The sequence below is a fragment of the Hyla sarda genome, chromosome 4 (assembly GCF_029499605.1).
Source record: "Hyla sarda isolate aHylSar1 chromosome 4, aHylSar1.hap1, whole genome shotgun sequence".
NCBI classification, from domain to species: domain Eukaryota; kingdom Metazoa; phylum Chordata; class Amphibia; order Anura; family Hylidae; genus Hyla; species Hyla sarda.
Genome location: NC_079192.1, coordinates 103393532 through 103420469, shown reverse-complemented (window position 1 = coordinate 103420469; position 26938 = coordinate 103393532). Strand labels below are relative to the sequence as shown.

General features: G+C 40.4%; 1 protein-coding gene across 3 annotated transcripts in view; it reads right to left on the bottom strand.

The window, feature by feature from the left end:
• Positions 1-8437: 8437 nt before the first annotated feature.
• The window catches only part of IGF1R (insulin like growth factor 1 receptor), a 205326-nt gene continuing 186825 nt past the window's right edge, over positions 8438-26938 (bottom strand). For all 3 annotated transcript variants that reach the window (XM_056571842.1, XM_056571843.1, XM_056571845.1), the window contains 4 exons: positions 21497-21656; positions 18258-18387; positions 17971-18105; positions 8438-11639 (listed from right to left, as the gene is read on the bottom strand). In XM_056571842.1, coding sequence (XP_056427817.1) covers positions 11273-11639; positions 17971-18105; positions 18258-18387; positions 21497-21656 — 792 coding nt within the window. In that variant the 3' untranslated portion in view covers positions 8438-11272. The remainder of the gene's footprint in view (positions 11640-17970; positions 18106-18257; positions 18388-21496; positions 21657-26938) is intronic.

Here is a 26938-nt window from a genome sequence, read left to right as displayed (position 1 = left end):
CGGAAGCTCCGCTCCCCAGAGTCCGGAAGTTTATTGTTGCGAAAGCTGTGTGCGGGCTTCCTTGTTCAGGGTAGCCCCTCGTGACGTCACACCCGCACCCTCGTGACGTCACGCCCGCCCCCTCAATGAAAGTCTATGGGAAGGGGGCGCGACGGCTGTCACGCCCCCTTCCCATAGACTTTCGTTGAGGGGGCAGGCGTGACGTCACAAGGGGCGGCCCTGAACACGGAAGCCCACATGCAGCGTTCGGAACAATAAACTTCCGGACGCTGGGGAGCGGAGCTTCCGAAGAAGGGCAGCGGAGTACCCCTTTAAGACAGTAGTACACAGATCAATGCATGACTAGGCAGATTTGAAGTACAGGACATGAACCACTGTGGCCACAGAGATGGTCACTCAACAAGGTGGCAGAAGAGGACAACTCAATGGAGATTTTCAGGCAAGAATGTTTTTAAATGCAGACATGCAAAACAAAGAAGAATCAGACAATGCATACAGAATTATTTTATTTAACTTAACTCTTGTAGTACTGGAACTACTAGAAAAAAAGCAGAGTAAGAGAAACTAAACTGCCTTAGGTTCAGCCATTCAAAATAGACAAAGTTTCTTTTTTTCCAATAATGTAAAGAATTCAGATTATATAGCAAGAACAGGAATAAATTCTTACAACAGAATATACAAAAACATGTTGAAATTTTTTTCTTATCTACTGATTCATTTAATATAAACACAGGAATATTTTATGAATAATTTACACACAGCATGTAATTTTAATGTAACAAATTGACCATGTTATTTATTTTATATTTTTTTTTACTTTTTTGTTTTGCTTTATCTTAAAACAAGAAAATTTGGATTTTTTTTTATTTATTTATATTATTTTTTTTATTAGCAATGCATCAATTCCATAGATTTTTTTTTCTTTTTTTAAAGATTTATGTCCCAGAGGTAGTGATTATCTCTGGCCAGTACTTTTCTTTCTGAAGCCTTACTGGATTGAAAAGCAGAAAATCTGAAAACACCCTTGACAACATTGAGGAAAGCCGATGAAAGAGGTTAGACAGAGTTTGCTCTTTTGTACAGAACAAGCTGATGCATAAGACAGCATCATATTCATTCCTGTTCGTATTGACTCTTTCCTCCGCCGCTTGTAATGTTTGTCCCAAATACTATTCCAAGCAGTTAAAATGTCTATTCAAACCAGATTTTTAGATTCCTAAATATTTCAGCAATCAAAACCTTCAATTCTGCTGACATCCAGTAAAAGCCGCTAGATCCGTTGCGTTAACTGTAGTATACAGTAAAAGTGAAATGACCAGTATAGCTCTTCCCAATGTATCCCAATGAAACTAGAGGGTTGTGTAAAAAAATAGAAAATATATATATATAGTAACAACAACAATAATAATAAGGAGCAGAGGATACAGAACTGTTCACTTATCACAATCCGTATATAACAAAAGTGTTAAGTGTCCTTTTTGGCATTTCACAAAGCTCAGAAACTTCACAAACTAAAGACATTGTAGTGTTGTTATATAGATATACATTATGTACATGCTGGGACAGAAACAAACACAGCTCTGAAAAGCAGGTAACAGGAATACACATTCGATAATCTCGCTGCTGTAGTAATGCAGCAAGATAAACAGAAGTTCTATCTGTAAACCAGGATATTAAATATTCTACCCGTAATCTACTGGACCTGACAGTCCCATTGAAAAATGCTAGTCAATAAATAGTTAAGAATGAAAGACAATTTCAGAAAGACAAAATGATGAACCAAGGTTCATGGACTTGGAGTTTGGCACTAGTGTATGGGAGGCAATTCTTAAACAAGTATGGGTAGGAGGAAGAACAGTGCCAACCCTTCTGAGCTGTATGTTGTAGAGCCCGGAACAGTTTGCACTTCCTTTTGCCCATAGAGAAGTGAAAGAAGCTCCTTCCAATGCAGGCTAGGGAACGTTAACTAAATTCTATACAATAAAAAAAAAAAACATTATGCTCTATTTAAGGGGTTACCCAATAGAACTTTTGGCCTATCCACAGAACAAGTGATAAGTATCTGACCCTTGGAGGTCCACATGCTGGCACACCCATAAAATCAAAATAACAGTGAAGCGGTGGTAGAGTATGGGCGCTGCCTTTTCCTACAAAACCGCCAAAGATTGATAAATACTGTACTGGTGGGAGTGTCAGCTGTCAGACCCCCATCAACCATTACTTATGACCTAACCTGCGGATAGGTCATTTGATAAAATCTTAGGATAACCCCTTTAATACACAGAATCTCACTACATCAATTTTCAAAATCACTTAGGGAGCAACTGCCCTTATACATGCATTTTCACTTGTCATTTTGATATGTAGCTCTCTACTTAAGTAAAAGCTATGTTTATAGTTGTTTCCGATGTCAAAATTAAAAACTTTAGATGGAACAAAGCAAGGAGTCTAATTTTAAAAAAGCTTGTCAGTCAAAACTCATTTCTTATAGTTATAGGGGTATTCTTCTCTTAGTTTGTCCTTAGACTAGGGCATAACAAGCAGATTGGTGAGGGGTCTAACCTCTGGGACACCACTAATCCAGAGAACATAGACGTAATTGTCCCCAACATGAACCTAGCTCAGCTTTCAGAAACATTTACCGGCACCATAGAAAATTAAATGGGAGTAGTGGCCACACCGGCAAGGTGCACTTTGTTCATTCTGGCGACAATTATGTCCACATTTTCAGCATTGGCGAGGGTCACAGCGCTTAGACCCCTACCGATCAGCTTGTTAACAGAGACAGACTTGTCCAAAGTTTTTATTGGTCAGAGTTCTACGAAAAAGCAGGGAAAAGAGCTTGGTAGAGAACTTTACTCCCCAGTTCTATGGTGCCATCTACAGAAGATGGACGAGGATCACTGCAAGCCGGGGAGTGAAGTGTTCTACAAAGTGCTTCTCCCAGTTTATTCTCTTGATCAGTGAGGTCTCAGCACTGAGACCCACCCAGACCATTAAAAACTTTTAATAAGTTTATAAGAAATGTGAAAAATATTTTTAAATGACAGGTACACGTGTATAAATAGCCACACAGGATTGTTTGTGCTCAACCCCAGTTAACGTGGTAAATCGTCCATTCATTTTGACTGAGCCCAGCCTTGAAATTTGTTCTAATTTCCAATGCCTGGTCAAAAAGATACTGGCATATCTAGTTATATTAACTCAACTGGTGTCAAGTAGCCATTTGCCAAGATAACAAAATTAATGTTATGAGTACATATTATTAAAATACTATTGTAACGAGTGTAATGATGTATAATGCTCCATCCTCATTTCTGTGTCCAGGGATGTTCCAAAATATGGGGAATATTATAAGTGCCTTTTAAATAGAACGCTGGACAAGAAAATGAAGCAGCAAGTTCATAAAACGTGACAAAAAAAAAGTGTCAGTTCTGTATCCTCTGCTCCACAGTCAACACACATTCCTGTCACCTATACATAAAAGGTGTAGCAGTTCAGAACAATCACATAGTTAAATGTATATTAAATTATACTTTGCGGAATGGGATATGGTTCAGATTTTGCTTGCCAAAGGTTTTTGCTTTATATTCAGGCCTATGATACTCTGGTAATTTCTAGGAACACAACCAAGGAATGACCAATTGCCTCTCTCTATGGCTGACCTGTGCTTATTTGAACACCGGCCAGCCATAGTTTCATTCCTTAGAAAGGATTGGTCCCCGATGATCTTAGTAATGTGATCTTGCTGATAGAAATCGCCCATATCTTTTATGGTTTGTACAAATGACATGTTGTTCAGTCAATTTGTGCTATAATAATTCACTTCCAAATACACAATAAGCCAAACAAATCTTGCAGGCATTGATAGAATAACAGACAGAAAGGAATAAAGCCTATAAGTAAAAGGAGACCATTGCTATAAATAGTCTCTTATTTGGTGGCTGCATACAAGGCACATGTACCTTTGTTATTATGCAGAACATATTTTTGAGTGCCACCTGGCATGTAAAGATACCCCTGGTGATGCTTATTTATGGGGAGGGATTATCCTAACAGGTCAATTTTATCCAATAATATCCTTGCTTCCTCTGACAGCAACCCTTAAAACAAGAGTCTTTCAGGCTTCAGCAGATCCTGCTGATTTCAATGGAATAAGGTCATTGAAACCATTAGGCTATAGCTAGCTTTATAGAGCTAACAATGGCATTTAAAGAGTTTATTCAGACTGTTAAAATTGATGGAAAGGCCATTAGTAGTATATTGGCATGGGTCCGACTCTCAGCATCCATGCTGATCAGCTGTTTGAAGAGGTAACAGTGCTTGAGCAAGATCTGCAGCCTCTTTAATGTTTTCTTGCACACATCCAAGCAATTGCTGCAGTAGTAGAAGTAGTACGAGGAAAAGTGTTTCCCATCTACTAATGGGACAGCGCTGCAGTTTCTTGCACCACTGCTACTACTAATTTGGTGAATACACGGATATGTGATGAAGAAGCTGCATTGCTTACACGAGCGGGGAGTGCTGGGTGCAGACCCACACCAAACCAGAAGGATAGTCCATCAAGACTGGCTAATCCCTATAAAAGGTTATGGTAGATCACTAGGCTTTGATATTTTATGTTTGGTGGGGATACTGATCAGTGGGGTAAGAGGTGAGAATAAGGCGCTTTACATAGCGCTGCATCCTCTTTGTTCTGCTAATAGGAAGGGGTCAAATCAGATAATGAGATATCCTAGCAATATGTCTTTGTGGTGAAAATGCCGTTTTGCTGATACCCCTACGTATATCGGCAACAGAGAGCCTGAAATCTCAAAGGCACCTTATAAACATATTGTCAAGATTCTACTTATACAAGGCAAGGGCAACAATTTTGTGGCTTTGAATTTGACCTATGAATGTAAGTGACATTTTGTGTAAGTGAAAAGCCTAATCATTTTTTTTTATCAACAGGACTTATCCAATAAGCAGTAGGAGCCTACTCCATGCAATGTAAAAACACTACAAGTGTTCCCTTCTATTGCTCTTGCTACCAAAAGTGGCAATTTGTACTATTAACATAGCATTGAGAGGTTCTGTACAATTCCTTCATAGGTGGAGTACTTTTGTTGACTGTTACCTCTAAGCAATTCCTGTTCTGCTATTGGGAAACAAAATCCCTACTGGCCATAAGGAAGTGACAAGCACTAAACTTGCGAGGTGTAAGCCCAGTCACCATCCTTCAAGCAGGATACATTTAGCCAGCACAGTTAAAAAGGAGTATCAAATATACGCACACAAATTTGGAAATTAAGTTTTCTATTGAGGACATTCTGTGAAAGTGTTTTTTGTTTTCTACTATACATCCAACAAAGAATGAATTAAATTTTTTTATATAACCCTCAGTTTACTGAGATCTAAGGAAACGGTTTAGCAGTATGTGTGACAGAGAGAGAGGGGGGTGAGGCAATCACCATGTCAAGAGGTCATCACCATGTCAAGGAGGTGCACTTCATTCTGAAATAATTCATATGTAAAGGACCCTGTAACATTGAGGAAACCAACCCAACATCAAACTTCAATACAGCAAATTGGGCCAGTGTGCCCTGTTCTGCCCATACAGTTGCTGACGCCATATATAAACTGAAACCAATGACGTTCTAAGTATTGCTAAAAACTTAGGATGCAAACTTTTTTTCTTGTGTGTCCCTACCAGCTGATAATATGAGTAACTTGCATAGAAGATTCCCAGCTGTAAGGCCTTATCTAGAAAAAGCAGCATATGTTCTACCAAAATGCCATCAATCTAGAGCACCTAAAGGTTGTCATGTGATGTATCCGGTCTGTATTTTATTAAAACAATGCATCTATATACTAAATCTATCTTGGAAACTAAAAAAACTGCCCGCATACATGTGGCTTGGTTACAGATTCTAAGAGATGAGAAGGACAGCGTTATCCTTTAGTATCTCTTTGGCATCTATTCCTGGTTTTCTAAGTCAAAACCAAGACTGGATTAAATGTGTATGGCCTGGGGGTTGGTTTCCAGTGAACAGCAAGTTGGTTAGGCACAGGACACACTGCTTCAACTATAGGAAACCTTAATACATTATATTATATATGGACTCTACCTGTAGTATATAACAAGATGTTTAGATGACCCCCATTAGGCTAATTCAATGCTTTGGTCTATACATTTTCTTTAACATTGAACACATGATTGATTATAATATATGTATTTATTTTATATATATATATATATATATATATATATATATATATATATATATATATCTATATCTATAATGTATTTTTTTTTTTTTTTTAACAAAAAGTAGACAACCTTTGGAGCTCCAGTAACTAGGCATCATGGCCGTTTGATTCAGCTACAGCGGGGCAATTCATTTTTACCACCACCTTGACTAAAGGGATGGCTCTTTTTTTGGCTAGCAAAGCAGCATCCTCATAAAAAGGCCAAACTTCATTTACGGCAGTTCCACTATTTAACATTAAACAGCACATTGCTCAATAACACTATAGTAATACCCTGCACCCCCCAACAAAGCCCAGTAAATCAGAATGGTAGATCACCTCTCCCTCCTCTCTGTAACAGCATTTTGTGGCTTGATTAGTGTATGAGGTTACCGGTTCTATGGTTTATTGTCAACTGCTGAGAAATGTGAGATGTAGTTTTGAGTTTTTTTTTTTTTTCATTTTTATATATATGTCTATATATAGATATTTACACATATAAAAAATAAAGAGTGAGGTAGATAAATGTTTGGGAAAAAAATATTAAAAACTGTCCCCTGTCATTTACAAAAAAAAAAAAAAAAAAGGAAAAAAAACTCTCAATACATAAGAATGTGTTGGGGCATTTTTACAGTGACAAAAACCAATGAGAGCAATAAATTAGAAAACAAAACTAAAAAAAATCTTACATAGAATACCTTCTTAGGTTAAGGGGCTGCAGGGTAAGTATAATGTACAAGATTAGATCAATTAGATCATATTTAGTATGCTTCAACAGGAAAAGATCACGCATTACAACAGACATTCAGACACAATAACTTGTGAGTAATAGAACTGATAAAAATGTGAAAAACTCCTCCACCCCAAGGCAAATATAAGAGGGCTTACTAAACACAATGGGTGTCCACTAAATCTGCTGCAACCCACAGAAACTAATCACTTTTTCTTTTCTTTTTTCCATTATTGTAGGCGTACTTTGGATAAAAGATTAGGGAGCTGCATTATGAGTTATATATATACTGTCAGTAGTAGCAAATGGTAGAGGAACAGCCATAGTGAATTCTTTATTCTTTATTAGTGTATTCCCTAAGGGCCCATCCGCAAGCTATAGACAGTCAACAGAACATAAGGCCACTGCTTATGTACTCTACTGTGTGAGTAATCTGGCAAATCTGAGAGAATAGCTCTTAAAAGGGTTGAAAGGGATTAGAAAAATACTCCTTGTGTGTAGTAGTGCAGCTTAGTCACATTAATTAAAGGGGTACTACACTGCTCAGCGTTTGGAACCAACTGTTCCAAACGCTGGAGCCAGCGCTGGGAGCTCGTGACATCATAGCCCCACCCCCTCATGATATCACAACCTGCCCCGTCAATGCAAGTCTATGGGAGGGGGCGTGACAGCCGTCACGCCCCCTCCCATAGACTTGCATTGAGGGGGCGGGGCTATGACATCACAAGCTCCCAGCAGCGGAGTACCCCTTTAAATGGAGCCAAGCTGCAATTCCAGACACAACTAATGGGCAGGAGTGCTACTTTTTGCAAGAAAGAGGAATTGTTTTTTAATCCTGCAGCAGCCAATATAAAGGGATTGCTTATAATATTCCCTATCATTTTAGCCACAGTACCCCTAAGTTTAAGACTAAAGATAAACACCTTTAGTTTTCCGATGTGCTTAACCAGGATGGTGTTTTTACTGCTTCCAGACTATTATATGCTATGTCCCGCACCAGTCACCTTCCTAAATTTAGGTAACGCACATCTGCTTATGAGAAGAGTCAAGACGCAGTAAATTACTTATTTTTCATCACTTTCTGATCGATGGGAGGCTTCCACTACCAGACTTCGTGATCCTGCAATTTTAAGGGCTACATAGTTCTGCATCCACTTGGAAGGATGACTCGGGGTCCCGCAGTCGATCCCCACTATCCAGAAAGTGATTGCACACCCTACCAATAGGCTATGAACTTTGTGTTATGGGTAGAGATGAGCGAACTTACAGTAAATTCGATTTGTCACGAACTTCTCGGCTCGGCGGTTGCTGACTTTTCCTGCATGAATTAGTTCAGCTTTCAGGTGCTCCCGTGGGCTGGAAAAGATGGATACAGTCCTAGGAGACTCTTTCCTAGGACTGTATCCACCTTTTCCAGCCCACCGGAGCACTGGAAAGCTGAACTAATTTATGCAGGAAAAGTCAGCAACCGCCGAGCCGAGTTCGTGATGAATCAAATATACTGTAAGTTCGCTCATCTCTAGTTACTGGAATAACCCTTTAAGTGCTTCAAAGGTTCTAGATCACACAGTGTCAATATCAGATTACTTCCTATGGGTACAGCACATTTTTGGCACCCTAGATCATGTTATTATTGAAAGATTGGTATTTTGGTCTAAATGTGGACTAAGGTCAAGTCTTTAAGCGCAGCAAGTGGCAATGCAAATGAATAAGGCTGTAAAGCAAGCCTCCGTGTAACTCACAAATGTACTATATCTTATTTTATATATATATATATATATATATATATATATATATGCGCACAGACATGCAATGGATTAGGAGTTAATAGAAGTATCGTATTCTGCTTAATTTAGGTCTCATAAGAGCCCATTGAATGAACTAACATTATATAACTGCATTCAGTATCTTCAGTTGAAGCCATCACATTGCATTTAACTAAACTAAAATGAAATGTATCCAACATCTCATTTGTTGAAATATTCTGGAAGAAAAACAAATATGCATGTTTTTTTTCTTCAACTGCACAAATGATGGCAGCATACCATTCATGTGTAGTGCTAAACAACAGGATAGGTCATGGTGCAATGCAGCAGAAAAACAATTGCACTCATTGTTCAGACTGACTTCTTTGGTGCACTGATACTATTTAAGTAAAGGCTTCGTCTATACAGCTACAGACAAAGTTAGTGCATGGTGCAAAGTTACCGCATGGTAAGGGAGTATTTGGAAAATCAATACTGTCAATTGACAACTATAAAATGTATCCAGCCCCAGTGCGAATATATTGGATAATATATCACAGCTAAGACAGAGCCCTGTACGCCCAGACATCTTTTTATATGCATTGCCTGTGTTTATATTATGCCTGTAGATACAATAAGGCACCACAAGGTGGGCTTACTGCACTTAAAGTCAGTGACAAGTAGAATGGAATCAATTTAGTTAAAAAACAAATTTGGTCTGTGTATCGGATACAGTTCATCCTTGGGACTGAAGAGTTTTTCCATGAAAAGTAGCTCCCAAGATACAAGCAGAGACTTAAAGCATGGAGCTGTATCTAACAATCCACACAAATAGACAACATACACATACAGACAACAGATCTGGAAATATGTGAGCGGCCCTGTAGGTAGCAGCCAGTGTTCTGCCACTGACAACTGGAAGTACAGGGACAAAACAGAGAATTTTGTAAAGATTAAACTGTATGATGTTTTTGTTTGTTTTTTTTTAAACCTGAGTTTTTGTTTGACGCATTGCATTATGACAGAATGGTCGCTGTGTGAGGAGATAAAGGACAAAAGTTAGTTATACACTGTATCATAAGACACTTTTCTCTGCCCCTCCACCTTTCCCTAGACACTTAGTTAAACATGTGTAGGAAACAGTCTAATAATAATAATGATAATAAAAGGAAAAAACATACACACAAAAAGGCATTAAACAAACAAATGGATAATACTACAAGTTCTTTTGTGGGAGGTGCACAATGTGAGGGCATTATTGTGTTGAAGTGGCGTAGAATAATGCAATAATCCAAAAAGTCTCCCATCCCAGTAAATGGAAGTTTCTAGCAAAGTGTGTATGGGTGTGCCCTGTGAAAAGAGAAGCGGCTTGATAGGAACATGAAGAGATGGAAGAGTAGACCTGAAGGTGCATTTTTTTTTTTAGTTTTTTTTTTTTTTCTATCATAGATTAAATACACAAAAGATAAAGAAAAAATAGCAGCCTTTTTCTGTACAGACATAGATGAATATCTGAACCATAAAAAAGTTATAAAAGGGACACAAAATGTGTATGTAAATGACGCTATGACCTCACATTGAACTGTAAGGACCTTCTATAAAGTTGTCGCAAGAAAGAAAACCCCACCCAAAAAATAAAAATAAAATAATTATGTATGAGGTGCCAGAAAGTAAGTTTAGAGATGTGGAGAATGCTAGGGTTTGCAGGTAAGTCTCATATTCTAGAACGTTTCTATCACAAACAGGACCCTCAAACATTTCTTGCCTAAAAATCTGTTTACCTGAATACACGGTACTTCTTGCAAACAAACATTTTCCGTGCTGTATCCAACATAATACCCTGAAAAGTAACGTTTTGCACTTTGCCATAAACCCCTGTCTGCATTTCCTTGTGACATGTTGTGATATTTTGCCAGTTTTCTCCAGAATGTATTACTTTACACATATGTATATATTTACAGGATTATTCCACTTCCCACCTCAATACAAGCAAAAACATAAAAAAAAAATAAAAATAAAAAAAAACTTAAGAAAAACTTAATGCTTAATTTAGATAGCAAGTTCCCCAATAGACAAAAAAAGTATTAAAGTGTGCATGGGTTTGTGATATGAAAAAGGACTTCATACATCTGCACTGTCCATGCTGTAACAAAAAAACAAAAACAAAAAATCTATTTGGCAAAGACTGTCAGAATTAAATAAATTTCTGGGTTGCATTATGCTTTAATGCTTTAACATTACTAGTCTTTCGCAGAATGGGCCAAAGGTAAAAAGTAGTTTTTTTTTTTTTTGCTTTGCTCTGGCCCAAAACTTGACGAGAAAGAAGTGCTTTCATCCTTGTTGTGTGAGAGCAGGTACAGGCTTACCGTGACACACAGTCAGAGGGGGGGCACTGGCCTGACGTACCATGTCCTCCAGTGCCAACTCGGTAGGCAGCTAAAGCCCAACCAAAAGTGAAAGTGGATTAGTGTTTGCACAGATACGGAGGAAGCCTCCTGCATGTTAAGTCTTAGATGCACATGAGGGGCTTTACTTCTACAAGTGTTCGTCAGACCTCCAGCCTTGATCAGCAGGCTGAGGACTGGGGGAGAGGTAGTGCTCTCTCGTTCTTGCGCCCCCCATTCATGTGTGCGTATGGTTGCCTCTCATCAAAGCTTGCCCTTAAGACAACTACACCTGGGCCATTCTCAGCCTTGTGTCCCACGAGATGCTCTGATGTCTGCAAGGTACATGATGGATCCAATGGAATGCTCTCCATGTTCTCTGCCTCTAGGTCCAGCTCCTCTGTATCTGGAGGTTTGTTCTCTTCACTATAAAAAAATGACACCTCTCTAAATGCTGGATCAAGCTCGTCTTTAATGCTGCTGATTATTTCCAGAAATGAGGGCCTCATTTTAGGGTTGTATTGCCAGCACATGCGCATCAACTCAAACCTAGTAGAAAAAAACAAGAAAAAACAAGCAAAAAACATGTAAATTAGATGAAAAGGACCAATCAAAAGAATGCACAATTTTTTTTCCGGTTTTGTATTGCAAAAAAGACTCCATGATCAGCCATTTATGTCTCCCTAACTTTCCTGTGTCTGGCTAAATAAATAAAAATGTGCTGCAGCAGGATCCTCCCCCTCTGCATTAAGACAAATTTTATGTTCAATTATTAGGTCCCACCTGCAGTTGTTCACCAGGCAAAACGTAAAACAGCAGGGATCGAAAAGCAGAATTGTTCCCTGCAAGACTATTTAAGAAACCTACAAAATCATGCAGGCCGAAAACCAAAGGAGGCAAGTTTATTTCCCATTTACATGTATAATTAATTTCTAGGTTAAGTGCTCCTTTAAAGGTGTTGTCTAGTTTATTATCTCAATGTTCCCTAGTAGGGTGTATAACATTGGATGTTTGTAAGTAGGGTCCCCTTCTTCAAGGTCCTCATATTTTGGCCCTTGTAGAGAACGGCTGGAAGTGCATCTCTCGCTCCAGAGGACCATTCCTGTATTAGACAGATGGCTCACTGGGTTATACCTTACATGATTTATTTCTGTGGTGGAAGTGCAGGGCTATTGAACAATTACTGATAAGCTTCCCTACACACTTAACAGAACAGAATGACCATGAATTCAGGAGTTCGTCCGGCGCAGAGAGGAACCATCAGGAAGCCAAATAAAATCAATGGATTTATTAAATGCAACGTGTTTCGCTGCGCATGCGCAGCTTCATCAGGCATCAATGATCACTGCCTGATGAAGCTGCGCATGCGCAGCGAAACGCGTTGCATTTAATAAATCCATTGATTTTATTTGGCTTCCTGATGGTTCCTCTCTGCGCCGGACGAACTCCTGAATTCATGGTCATTCTGTTTTGATTTTACTTCTACCCAGGAGGGCTGCAGTGGACCTTCATTTACATTTATTCTGCATTTTACCTTGTTGTGTGTGGGTGCACAACCAACTTTGGTAAGCGGCTTGGGAATTACCGTCCCCCACCCCAACTAACAAGATATGCTGATCTTGCACATGAGGCGCCTTCCTCCCTCTCTCTAGACTACACTTAACAGGTGAACACTAGGGATTCCAACAGGTAAACTCTTTGTGATCCATTTATTATAAAAAAAATTAAATAAGACACCTCTCTTGTATCCACTCCTATGTTTGGCAAAAACTGCAGCATAAACTACTTGTGTCAACAGAGCCAAAACAAAAACTACAAAAAAGTTATCCACAGTTTCATTTTCTGATGCATGCAGACTAACTAAAATGTGGTACTGTTCACTGTATCACGTAAACTACATGACAAATAGGATCAGATATCGTAATAGAACAAGTACATAAAATGTGTATATAATACTTATCAATACAGCACATGTTCAGATTTAAAATCTGGCTGTAGGGCACTGCAAAATAGAATGTTATCCAAAATAAAAGTCCAGATGTATTAGGTACAGTCTATTCCCATTAAGGATGCCTTTTCCTGTAATAATTTCTCTTAAACACAAGATCTCTCCTGTACCCTTCTGGCCCCTTCACGTGGGGGTCCCTTCTGGGGAATCAGGTCTGAGTTGAGAAGCCAGACGTCTGAGGTGCACACAGAGCCCTGTCACTTGACGCTCCCTGAGCCATTCCGAACTGACCATGCTTCCAGCTCTTGCCATAAATGGAAGGCTTTTTAATCCCCCTCTTCCCCTCCCCTATGTATTTAATACCTTGTTTACTGAATCTCAAGGAGGAGCTGCCTCGTGCATAGAAGAAAGGAATCATGTGCTCACAAGCACACCAGAACCCCATTCTCTCAACCTCTGCTATGTTTACAAAGAAAGCAAAAGCGAAAAAGCTTGTACATGGGAGGTGAAATAAAGAGCGACTGCACATGTGGTATATACAGTCAACCATGAGAACTGCCCTCCAAATAGTCACACTGTATGAGGTTCAACAGCAATGTTAGCAACAAGGGCAGACGTACCATACTGTCAACTCCACTGTGACCCCGTCAACATATAACAAACAGAGCTTTCTAACATCTATTAGGGTGAATTCACACCACAATTTCGGCATACGGCAGCCGGATCTCAAAGAATTAAAAAAACGGTTGTTGCCGTATCCCCACCGGACCCCATTCATGTCAATGAACAGGACGGAGTCAGCTTGCGACTCTGGTTGGCTCATTCTTGGACAGTATCAATTTTTGTTGCCAGACTGAAATTTGTGGTCTGCTACAGTCTCAGTCTGGCAAAAAAAAAAACTGATACAATTAAAAAATCACTAGCTGACTCGGTCCAGCACACTGAAATGAATGGGGTATGGCGGGGACATGGCAGCCCTCTTTTTTTTATTATATTTTTATTTCTCCCGCTGAATCCAGCTGTCGTTTGCCCAAATTGTGGTTTGAATGCAGCCTTACATGGTAAATAACTGTGGTTATAATTACTGATGACCACCACACCAATGGGAGCCATGACAGAAGGTGTTCTATCGCCTCATCAAAAATAGAGGTGAAAGTTTTTGCAAGGGGGCCCTTTGCAGTCTGTGTAAATGGAGACAGTTGCCAAGAAAACTAAGGCTTCTTTCACACTATGAGCATTCATACGTTATTAAACATCCATTTTCCATGTAAAAACGGATGTATAATAACGGGTGCTAATGGCTGAATAAATATTCATCCGTTAAGACCGGTTATAGCATCCCTCATGTATGGCCGTTTTAACACGTCTGCCTACAGACTCCCACAGCTGGGACTACTACTACTCCCATTATGGAATAGACTTCTATCCATGATGGTAGTAGTAGTTCCACGGCTGCGGGAGTCTGCTGGTGGCTGGGGAGGCTACATTAGTGTTTGTACTACAACCCCTATCATGGAACAGACTCTGTTCCATGATGGGGTTTGTAGTACAGTGGCTGAGGGATTGATCGCACTGGGTCTCACCTCTGAGACCCGATGCGATTAGAAGTTATTAAACAGGGGAGCGATGTACGATGTATTTACTGTACTTTCATTTTTAAATTCCTTGCCGGGAGCCCTGAATGACCGGCGGGGTTTTTAAATAAAAGCGCTGCGGTGGGGTGAGATATATAGAATCGCTGGGGGGGGGGGGGGGGGGGTATATATCTGGCCCCCACAGCGCTTCTATATATGTTCCCCCCGCAGCGCATTTATATATGTTTCCCCTGCAGCGCATATATTGTCCCCCGCAGTGCATTTATATATTGTCCCCCAGAGCGCATTTATATATTGTCGTCCCCCCCGCAGCGCATTTATATGTTCTCCCTGCAGCGCTATCATAAGCCCCTGGCAGCGCTATGAAGGAAAAGTATTCCACAGCAGCGCATCTGGCTGGGGCGATGCACTGCTGAAAGAATACTTGTCATTCATAGGACTGCAGCGGCATCTGTATATAGATGCGCTGCAGGGGTCAGACATATATCCATATGTCTGGCCCCCACAGCACTTCTATAATCAAATGCCTTGGCAGTGATATGATTGAAAAGTATTCTACAGCAATATATAAATGCGCCGTAGGGTACAATATATAAAAGCTTTGTGGGGGACAATATATATATATATATATATATATATATATATATATATATATGCGCTGCGGGGGGAATATAAATAAATATGCTGCAGGGGGGGACATATATAAATGCGCTGCAGGGTGGCAAGATATATAGAAGTGCTGTGGGGGCCAGATATATACCCCCTCAGGAATTCTATATATCTTTCCCCACCGAAGCGCTTCTATTTGAAAACCCCGCTGGGAGCCCTGAATGGCTCCTCAGTACCCGCCATTCAGGGCTCCCGGCAGGGAATTTTTTCATTAAAGTACAGTCAATACATCCTACATCGCAGGGGAGCTCAGCATGCCGCCCGCTCCCCTGTTTAATAACTTCTAATCGCATTGTGTCTCAGAAGTGAGACCCGGTGCGATCAATCCCTCAGCCCCTGTACTACAACCCCCATCATGGAACAGAGTCTGGGGTTGTAGTACAAACACTAATGTTGCCTCCCCAGCCACCGGCAGACTCCTGCAGCCGCGGAATTACTACTCTCATCATGGAAACAAGTCTGTTCCATGATGGGAGTAGTAGTAGTCCCTCAGAACTGCAGGAGTCTGCTGATGTCACCTCTTCTGAGCATGCTCAAAAGTAATAACAGATATTATAAACCGGGTGCAAACGGATGCCGTAGACTTCAATGTTAAAAATAACAGCCATTAATTTACCCGTTTCTAGTGACGGAAGAAAAATTAGTGCATGTGCCGTTTTTTTCTTGAGTCACAATTAACGTCCGTTATTCATGACGGGCCATAATGGGCCATAAAGGATTATCAAAAAATCCCATAGAGTTGATAGGGATTTTGTAATGGACGTTTAACATGTTTTTAAAGCTTTTCTAACGGACGTTTATAACGGATCTTTTAACGGATGAATTTTATAGTGTGAAAGCAGCCTAAGACTTTAATGCAGTGAGGACATGTTTGGAAAACTAGAAGCAGCTATATTATATCCTGAATTTCTGTGATGCAGATACAGTTGCTACAGAACTCAACTTTAATTTCGCTTATAAGCGAGGAGCACTATTGGTGGCTACAGACCTACAATAGTTTGTTCAACCGTAAGTCCTGATACTCCTATAAATGTGCATGCTTGAACATAATAAGGATGTAGACATGCCCCCATATCAGGTCTGTGTGAATCCAGACTAAGCATCAATAACATTAACAATGAAAAAGGAGCAGAATCTTGTTACAACCAGGTCCTCTGGTAGAATATTTGTGAATAGTTGTTGCCAACTTGACAGCAACAAACTGTGATTAATAATAAATCTCAGATTCATGATAAAGAACTGTTCAGATAAAAGACTAAGTGATGTTCCTTACCACAGAAAAAAGTAACGTTATTATGAACATCCCGGAAAGGCCAAGGTATAAAGGCTTCCCCCTTCTCTGGCCTCTTCACAAGCGTCCCATGATACTCATCTTTCAATCGCAGTGAGCACGAAAACAAATAAACATGTTTTGCAGGCAGCTCACACAGTGTCTGATAGTGAGTGATCACTGGAGCTCATACAAAAAGAAAATGCCCTGTCAGTAGAAGGGAGGATGGAAGCTGAAGCATTCATTTAGAGTCTGCAAAGATTAGGATCTCAATAATGGCTAGAGTTCACTTACTGCATTGATTCAGAAAGAAACCGAGGTAAACCATATATTTGTGCCATATAGCTAAAACGCAAATACAGTTTAAGATGCAACATCAGATTTTAAAATCCAAATCACAGGAAAATTTCTGAGTGGAAGAATTCCACAGCAAGTAAGTGAGATTTGTTTGTACCTTACCCACATAGCCAGAACTGTAACTTACTTAAAGGGGTACTCCTCTGGAAAACATTTTTTAAATCAACTGGTGCCAGAAAGTTAAACAGAAATGTAAATCACTTCTATTTAAAAATCTTAACCCTTCCGGTACTTATCAGCTGCTGTTTACCACAGAGGAAGTTATTTTCTTTTTGAATTTCCTTTCTGTCTGACCACAGTGCTCTCTGCTGACACCTCTGTCCATTTCAGGAGCTGTCCAGAGCAGGAGAGGTTTGCTATGGGGATTTGCTCCTGATCTGGAGAGTTCTTAAAATTGACAGAGGTGTCAGCAGAGAGCACTGTGGTCAGACAGAAAGGAAATTCAAAAAGAAAAGAACATAACTATGTAACTACCGGTATGTAAAATAAGTACTGGAAGGATTTTTAAACAGAAGTAATTTACAAATATGTTTAACTTTCTGGTCCCAGTTGATTTAAAAAAAAAAAAAAAAAAAAAAAAAAAATTATATATATATATTATATATATATATATATATATATATATATATATATATATATATATATATAATATATAATATATATATATATATAATATATATATATATATATATATATATATTTCCCAGCAAAGTACTCCATGAGCGGAGATTCAGCTACAAATCCGTAGTCTGAACATACCCTAAGGGGGAAAAAAGCATAAAGAAACACTTCATTCTATACATAAGATTATAAAAAAAATAAAAAAACATGGCCAGGCCTTGGGATGTCCTGAAATATTGGGATGCACTTTTCATTTATGTTTAGATACTGGTTATGTAAGCAGTGAAGTCACGTAATTTTGTGGCTCAGAAAATATTCCTTGCAAATCTACACACACTATAAATATATACTGATCATGGAATGCTGTCCCTTCAGGAAATCCTAACACCTGGAAATAAAGATAAAGCAGCGGTGACATACAGCATATCTGGACAGTTGTCTGGCTTCTCCAGAAGACCTCCTTCCATAACAAATCGGAGAACCTGCTCATTGGACATGCCATGGTATGGCTGCTCAGCCAGTGTAGCTATCTCCCATAACACTACACCAAATGACCTACAGGGATGGAAGAGAGAGGAAGAAGTAAGGTTACAAACATTGTTTCCATTGTGTTATTGTTGTTAGTTCTGATTTTATTTATTCGTTTTAAACAATTTCACGGTTTTTCTTTATCCACAGTTACCAGGAATGAATTTGATAATACTTACCAGACATCAGAGTTGGTGGTGAAGACCCCATCCTTAAGAGATTCTGGGGACATCCAGCGCACTGGAAGGAGACCTTTTCCTCCCTTTCTATAATAATCGGTCTCATAAATGTCTCGGGTCATTCCAAAGTCTGGATAGAAAAACAAAAAAGATGGCTAAAATGAATAACCACAACAAAAAAGCAGAGGCAGGAGGAAACTAATGCTAGGTTCACATGTGTGTCGGAGGCTTCATTCGGGGTCTATGTCGCAACTTGCATTCATGAGCTGTAAACAGAGCTGGAAGGCAGGTCGGTCTGCTGCTAAAGGACCCCAATGGCAGAGGTGTAGCTAGCTCTTTTTGATCCTGAAGCGAGAACAGAAAATTGAGCCTTACCGAATAATGTTGGCTATATGTAGGACCCCCTTTAGGTAGGTAGGTAGATTGGCCCCGGTTTCACCCCTTTTACAGGTTTAGAGGAGTACAGGGGTGAATAGGTGTAGAGAAATGACAATGGGGTGTACATGGGTGACAGAGAGGTAACAGATAGGGTGCACACGGGTGTCAGGGGGGTGTACAGGAGTGTCAGAGGGGTGAAGAGATGTGATATAGGGGTGTACATGGATGACAGGGGTGTACATGGGTGACAGTGGTGTGCAGGGGTAACAGGGGTGTAAAGGTATGACGGGTGACAAAGGGGTATAGAGAGGTGTACAGAGGTGACAGAGGGGTGTAGCGGGGTGGCAGAGGGATGTAGAGGGGTGACAGAGGGAAGGGGGTTCAGTACCTAAAGCTGAGTAGGCCTCTGTCAGCACCACCCCTGCTCCTTCCCTCCGTCTCCGTCATTCTGCTGAGGGACCAGAGAGAATCCAGAGTCCAGAGCTCCCCCCAGGAGAAGGAGGATACAGGAGGATTGGAGCTGCAGCATCACCCGTCCCTGCACTGCACACAGACTTCCCTCCCGCCCGGCCTGCACGCCAGTGACCCAGAGGTGTGTAGGCCTGGGTAGGAAAAAAAAATGTATCACCATATTTCCCACCAGTGTCCTGGTACCCCGGTTGGGAATAAATGTCTCAGTGTAATGTGTGCTGGACTCCCTGTGCAAGCAGCTGCAGCGGCCAGAGCCAATGCAGCCCTGGCCACTGCACCCCCATGCAGCAGTGCACCTGAGGCGATCGCCTCACACACTTAATCCTATGAAGGAAACAGCCCTGCCCCATGGATCCCAAGAGACCACACTGACTGAGTCCATCAGGTTTTCATCTATTGGGTGTTATTTTTCTTGCTTATAACTGGACAAAAAAAAAAAGCGCACGCAGAATTTTTTTTTTTTTAAACACAGAATCTGCAAGAGAGGTTCCTAACAGTCTCTCCAATGCAGATGTGAACCTAGCCTAAGGGGAGGTAAAATTCTGGTTCCAGACCAATTTCATCTATGTTTGACGAACCTAAAGGGGTTATTAATTTTTTTTATTACTTTCTTTAAAGAAATGTACCCAGGTTGTCTGATAAAATAAAAAAAGCCTCAACATTATCTCGGCGGCCAGTCGTCATGGCATTTTGCTTCCCAGTGCTGCAGACATGAAGTCATATTGCCGCTCCGCCAATCACTGGCTAAAGTGGAGCAACACAGCTGCAGCCAGTGATTGGCAACGTGCCGTATTGTCTGCAACTCCATGAAGCAAAGTGTAGCAGAGACTGTGCGCTACAATAAGGGTACGTTCCCACGGGAACGCATCTGCAGTGGACGCGCTGCTGGCACACACAGCGTTACAGTACAGCGAACATCAAGCTGCTGCGGCTGTAGCTCTGTGTGTCTGCTCGTGACTGCCATCTGGAAATCACAAGCGGAAACACAGAGCTACAGCAGCAGCAGGGAGGGTAGCGGCAGCGCATTCGCGATGTCAAATACGCTGCGGATGTGGTCCCGTGTGAATGTACCCTAACAGAGGCTGCGGGGGAGCGAAAAAGATTTATATATTGCTCTGTACTGACAAGGGGCAACAACCCCGAAACAGCACTGAAGATACTCTAAGGCTATGTTCCCACAGCAGAATTTCTGCACGGAATTAAGCATGGAAGTTCTACAATAAATTCCCCGCAGAAATTAACTGACCATTTACTGACCATTAGCCTGTGAACATAGCCTAAAACTCCATAACTGGAGTGAAAAATTGATGCTTAGAAAAAAAAGCTGCTGAAAAGGTGGTGTGAGTGAGCAGCATATTCCCTCTTCCCAGAATGCCAAGGAGAGTTATAATTATATATATATATATATATATATATATATATATATATATATATATATACATACATATATATATATATATATATATATATATATATATATATATATTTACAGTGATCCCTCAACTTACAATGGCCTCAACATAGAATAGTTTCAACATACAATGTACAGACAGTCCAGATCTGTGAAATGTGTCACAACTGGAGGAACTGACCAATCAGAATGGGCATTTTACTGGTAAATCACCTCTATTACTGAAGTGCATGCACTGAATGTCTGTCTGGTAGCGCCCCCTACAGTACAGGGAGGAACTATGAGTTCTGTACTACTCCTTACCTGTGCCAGGGTTAGCTGCTCCTTTGAACACCAACACTATGTACACTATGTGTACTGTATAGGACCCTGACGAAGCTCCTGTCCTCTACATTAAGTATTGTTTCCCAACCAGGGTGTCTCCAGATGTTGCAAAACTACAACTCCCAGCATGCCCGGACAGCCAACGGCTGTCCAGGCATGCTGGGAGTTGTAGTTTTGCAACAGCTGAAGGCACCCTGGTCGGGAAACACTGACATTAACAGAGATTACAGCTTCCAGCAGATCTTTCTTACTTTTATATGTAAGGATTTGCTTTATCTGTATTAGTATCTACTTATTTTTCTTTAATCCCCACCTTTTCCTATTTTTAGATGACATTTTGATGGCTTCAGAACCAATTACCAGGTTTCCATAGAGTTATGGTCCCAACATACAATGGTCCCAACATACAATGGTCGTCCTGGAACCAATTAATATTGTAACTTGAGGGACCACTGTGTGTGTGTGTGTGTGTGTGTGTATGTGTATGTGTATGTGTATATATATATATATATATATATATATATATATATATATATATATATATATATATATCTATATCTATATCAGATTGTCCTATACAAATCACATATGCGAAAAGTAAACCGGCCTAGTCTAGCAGAACATGTGTTTAAATAATAGAGTAATCCAGATTTACCTCCGATTTTGACTGTGAAATCTTCGGACACCATGCAGTTTCTGGCTGCTAGGTCTCTATGAACAAATTTATTTGCATTGAGATATGACATCCCATCTGCAATCTCCCCTGCCATCTGGATCATCTTCTTTAAGGAAGGGGGAGGTTGCCCAGGGTTACTCTGTAATAGAATACAAGGGATGATCAGATATAACATCACTTCTCTGTTTTCTGGCATAATAATGATAATGGGGTCTCCGGATACAACAGATAATATAAATATGATAAATACAGACTTAGAAAAAAAAACTATAGTGGGGAGCTGCAAACAACATGCCCTAAACTACAACTATATGGGGGAGATTTATCAAAACCTGTCCAAAGGAAAAGTTGCCCAGTTGCCCATAGCAACCAATCAGATCACTTCTTTAATTTTTTAGAGGCCTTTTCAAAAATGAAAGAAGCGATCTGATTGGTTGCTAAACTCAGCAACTTTTCCTCTGGACAGGTTTTGATAAATCTCCCCCTATGTCCCTACATTTTGTTGGTTAACCTTTTCTAAATACCTAAAACACACATCAAACCGTGCCAGCTATGGTCCTCATCTAATTAAACTATTTTTAAACATTTTTTTTTATTTTTTTTTTTACTCTCTTCCTAAATATATATAAAACTTTCAGATTGCTCCATACCAAATTTTGCTAAACTATGATCATGAAGAAACAATTTCCCACTAAAATACAGTTTTTTTTTTTTTTACACTTGGCTGTAACAGTAATAATAAAGCATTAAACATTCTACAGAAAGGGGAGAGAACAGAAATCCACAAGAATATTTTTCAAGGTAAAAGGGCACATAATGTTCCCTCCTGTCTGCCTCTACAGAGTATCACTGTGGAAACACAGTGTGCTAGAAGCTAAGCTAAACATTTGCTTATTAAATTGTTACTTCTCTACAAATCTTAAAAGGGGTTGTCCCACAGTTTAAAAAGATTAGCTCAACAGCAGGAAATGTGATAAAATAACCACTACCCAACCCGTTAAATCCCCCACCGCTCAGGCACTGATGCTCTGGTAACCCCCCGACCACCACCACTACACAAACACATTTCTTTGAGAAATGATGGCGTCACATACATCCACATGACTGCTGCAGCCAATCACTGCCCTTAGCGGTGGTTCTTACATGTACAACACAAAAACGTAGAAGGCAGCAACTCACTGCTGTTAACGTCGCTACAGCAAGCTTCTATGGCTGGCAGGGACTACTGAAGTGTTGGCAATGAAAAGAAGAAGGACTGAACAGGTGTTCAAATTTCCTGATGCTTTAACCCCTTAATGACCAAGCCCATTTTCACCTCAAGGACCAGGCCAATTTTATTTTTGCGTTTTTTCCTTCTCGCCTTCTAAAATCCATAACTCTTTTATATTTCCAACTACAGACCCATATAAGGGCTTGTTTTTGAGTGACCAATTGTACTTTGTAATTAAACCTCTCATTTAACCATAAAATGTACGGCGAACCCAAAAAAAAAATATTTTTTAGGGAGGAAATTTAAATGTAAACCAAAATTTTGCACATTTTGTAGGGGTTCGTTTTCATACTGTACTGTTCTATATGTTCTTTATTCTGTGGGTCAATACGATTAAAATGATATCCATGGCTAGATACTTTTATATATTTTTTTCGCTTAAAAAAAATCAAAAACTTTTTGCACAAAATCAGTAATCTAAAATCGCCCTATTTTGACCACCTATAACTTTTTCGTATATAGGGCGGTATGAGAGCTCATTTTTTGCACCGTCATCTGTACTTTTTTTTAGATACCACATTTGCATATATAAAACTTTTAGATCATCTTTTATAAATTTTTTTGAATAAGATGTGACCAAAAAGCAGCATTTTTGGACTTAAATTTTTTTTACGCTTACGCCATTCACCGAACGGGATCACTAACATTATATTTTGATAGTTCAGACCTTTACGCATGCGGCGATACCAAATATGTTTATTAAAACTGTACGCTTTTTGGGGGTAAAATGGGAAAAACTGACAATTTTCATTTTTATTGGGGGGGAGGGGATTTTTCACTTTTTTTTACTTTTTATTTTCAAAATTTTCAACTCTTTTTTACACTTTTTATGTCCCCATAGGGGACTATCTATAGCAATCCTTTGATTGCTAATACTGTGCAGTGCTATGTATAGGACACAGCACTGCTCAGTATTATCGGTGATCTTCTGCTCTGGTCTGCTCTATCTCAAACCAGAGCAGAAGACCCCCGGGAGACGTCCGGAGCCAGGTGAGGGGACCTCTGGCCGCCATGCTGGATGATCGGATCGTCGCGGCAGCGATGCAGGCGACCCGATCATCCATTCAAAGTACCGCACTGCCACAGATGCCGTGATCTGTATTGATCACGGCATCTGAGGGGTTAATGGCGGACATCCGCGCGATCACAGATGTCGGCCATTACGGGCGGGTCCCCGGCTGCTGCTAGCACTGTTCCGATGCTTGCGGTCATACACAGGACGTAAATGTACGTCCTGGTGCGGGAAGTCCCGCCAAACCAGGACATACATTTACGTCTGTGGTCGTTAAGGGGTTAAACTCCTGGAAATCCCCTTAAGGGGTACTCCGCCCCTAGACATCCTATCCAAAGGATAGGGGATAAGATGTCTGATCGCGGGGGTCCCGCCTGCAAAGTTTGCTCTGTGCCAGATGACTAGAGATGCGGGGAGGAGGCTCATGACATCATGGCCGTCTACAGACGTCACGCCCACTCCCGTAGACTTGCATTGAGGGGGCATGGTCGTGACATCACAAGCCTCTGGCGCTGCACCCGACAGGAACGCCGGGTGCAGCAGGGAGATCACAGGGGACCCCCACGATCAGACATCTTATCCCCTATACTTTGGATAGGGGATAAGATGTCTAGGGTCGGAGTACCCCTTTAAGGGTAGGGTCACAAGTACCATATTTTGCTGCTGCGTATTTTCCTACACACACACACACAGCTGATTTTGCTACCCACTGACTTTAAAGGGTAGTAAAATATGTAGCAGCAAATAAGGCATGTGTGCCAATACCCTAAGGATGTATTCACAGGTACAGTACCCTGAGCATATTTGATGTCCAGGATTAGAAGCTGCAGATTTAAAGCTGTGTTCAGTCATTTAGTTTACATTGAAATCTGCAGCTTCAAAGCTGCAGCTGCAATGTGGAGCAGAACTTTCATCAGAATTAAGGAATGGTCCACAATTCTTATTGAGCCCTTCTGTACTTATTGCAGGCACTAAGTATGATGTAACCCAATAACCAGAACACAGGTAGTCAAGCAGGGGGCAATAACAGTATAAATATAGTAACATTCACATAGCTCTGTTTTACAGCAGCCTGGTCTCTAAACGTATAGTGTAGGAATTTAGAGCTCTGGTGATGGCAGGGTCACAAACAAATTACAGTTCTTGGAATTTGGAAGGTGCTTTCTTGGAATGCGGATAGGCAGTCTTCGTTTAGCTAATATGGCCCTGTAACCTGCTCACAATGGTACCTGGCACAAAGATGATATATTGGCTGGGAATAGGTAACAAAGGAATGTGGAGAATGAGTTGTGAGATAACAATTACCCTATTCTAAATGAGCAAAGTCTGGTTGTTTAATATGTACACACAGGTCATAACCAACAAAGGTACTTTGGGGGGAGGGGGGGTGCCTAGACTCTTATTTTGAGCATGTCTCTGGTATGGAAGTGTCAAAGTGATAAATGACTAGGTAATCCTGCCACGGATAGATTTTTGGAATATCAGTTCTTGTCCCATTCTGGCTTTTAAAATCTAATCTTCACAATCTTACAATTACACACAGCCTAAGGCCAAATTCATAGCAATGCAACCAATGCAATCAGTCTGTATGTTTTGGGAGAAAACTTGTATATTTTAAGAAAACTCATGCAAACATGGGCATAATATACATCCATCTTCTAATGAGGGTGAACTTTTTCTTTCCACTTTTTTTTGTGCGTGTGTGTGTGTGGGGGGGGGGGGGCAATGTGTATGTGCACCAAATGTATTAAATGGCTGCATGCCATGTGATCAATATGGTAATAGTTCACAGTTTGTTTACAATAAACACTTAAGTCATTGCGGGTGGGAGAACATTCAGGTTGATGAAATTAAGTGAGGATTTTCCACAGTGGATCTGCACTGTTCACAATGCTCTGGAATCTGTGCTTACAGTTGTGCTCATAAGTTTACATACCCTTGCAGAATGTATGATTTCAGAGAATTGTTCAGAGAATATGAATGAGAACACATGGCTGAAGCAATTTATTTACAAACAACTGTGTTTACGATTTTTAACAACACAAACTACCCAAATGACCCTGATAAAAAGTTTACATACCCCAGTTCTTAATACCATGTACTGCCCCCTTAAACATCAATGACAGTGTGAAGTATTTTGTGGTAGTTGTGGATGTGGCTCTTTATCTTCTCGGATGGTAAAGCTTCCAGTTTCCTTAAATTCTTGGTCTGTCTTGCATGAACTACACGTTTGAGGTCTCTCCAGAGTGGCTCAACGATATTGAGGTCTGGAGACTGAGATGGCCACTCCAAAGCCTTCACTTTATTTTGCTGTAGCCAATGACAGGTCGACTTGGCCTTGTGATTTGGATCCTTGTCATGTTGGAATGTCCATGTAAGTCCCATGCGCAGCTTCCTGATGAGGAGTGCCAAATTTTATTGCCGACTAGGAGGCTCATAATATGCTGTCCAAATTCTTTACTACTCAATAGCAGCTGAATAACATAGTACAGATACAGGAGAGAAAAAACTTTAACAGTACAACCAAACATGTTGAACAGGTGTAGGTGTGTTGACCAATCATACATCATGAGAGGTGATATAAGTCCAGGTGACCTAATAACGTCTCCTTTCTTTGCTGCTCCACAGGAGAGTTAAGTACTTCATATATACTTCAACTTTCCTCAGTGTGATAACACATTATATATTTTATATTTTCTTCACTTTCTTATATATATACCATCTTTCCCCGTTTAGTATATTCCTATCGGTCTTTATTTCTATATATATATATATATATCCTCCATACATCCATTCCCCCCCTTTGCAGACGCACCAAAACTTCTATTCAATCAATTTTCTATCCTTACTTCCCCAACCGTCCTGATCTATGTGTGGTCTCTTGTCTACGTACCTATGAACAAAGAACTTCCTCTCTTCGTTCTTCTTCTCCTCAACTTCTCATATCCTTTTGCAAACCTCATCTACCCGTTTCTTCTTCTACTCTAGCTAGATGGGTCAGGTCTACCATGTCCCTAGCTGGCATTGACACATCCCTTTTCGGTGCCCATTCAGTTCGTAGCGCCATGGCTACAAAAACAGCACTCACGGGTGGCTCTCTATCAGATATTTTGAAGGCCGCAGACTGGTCTTCTGAAAC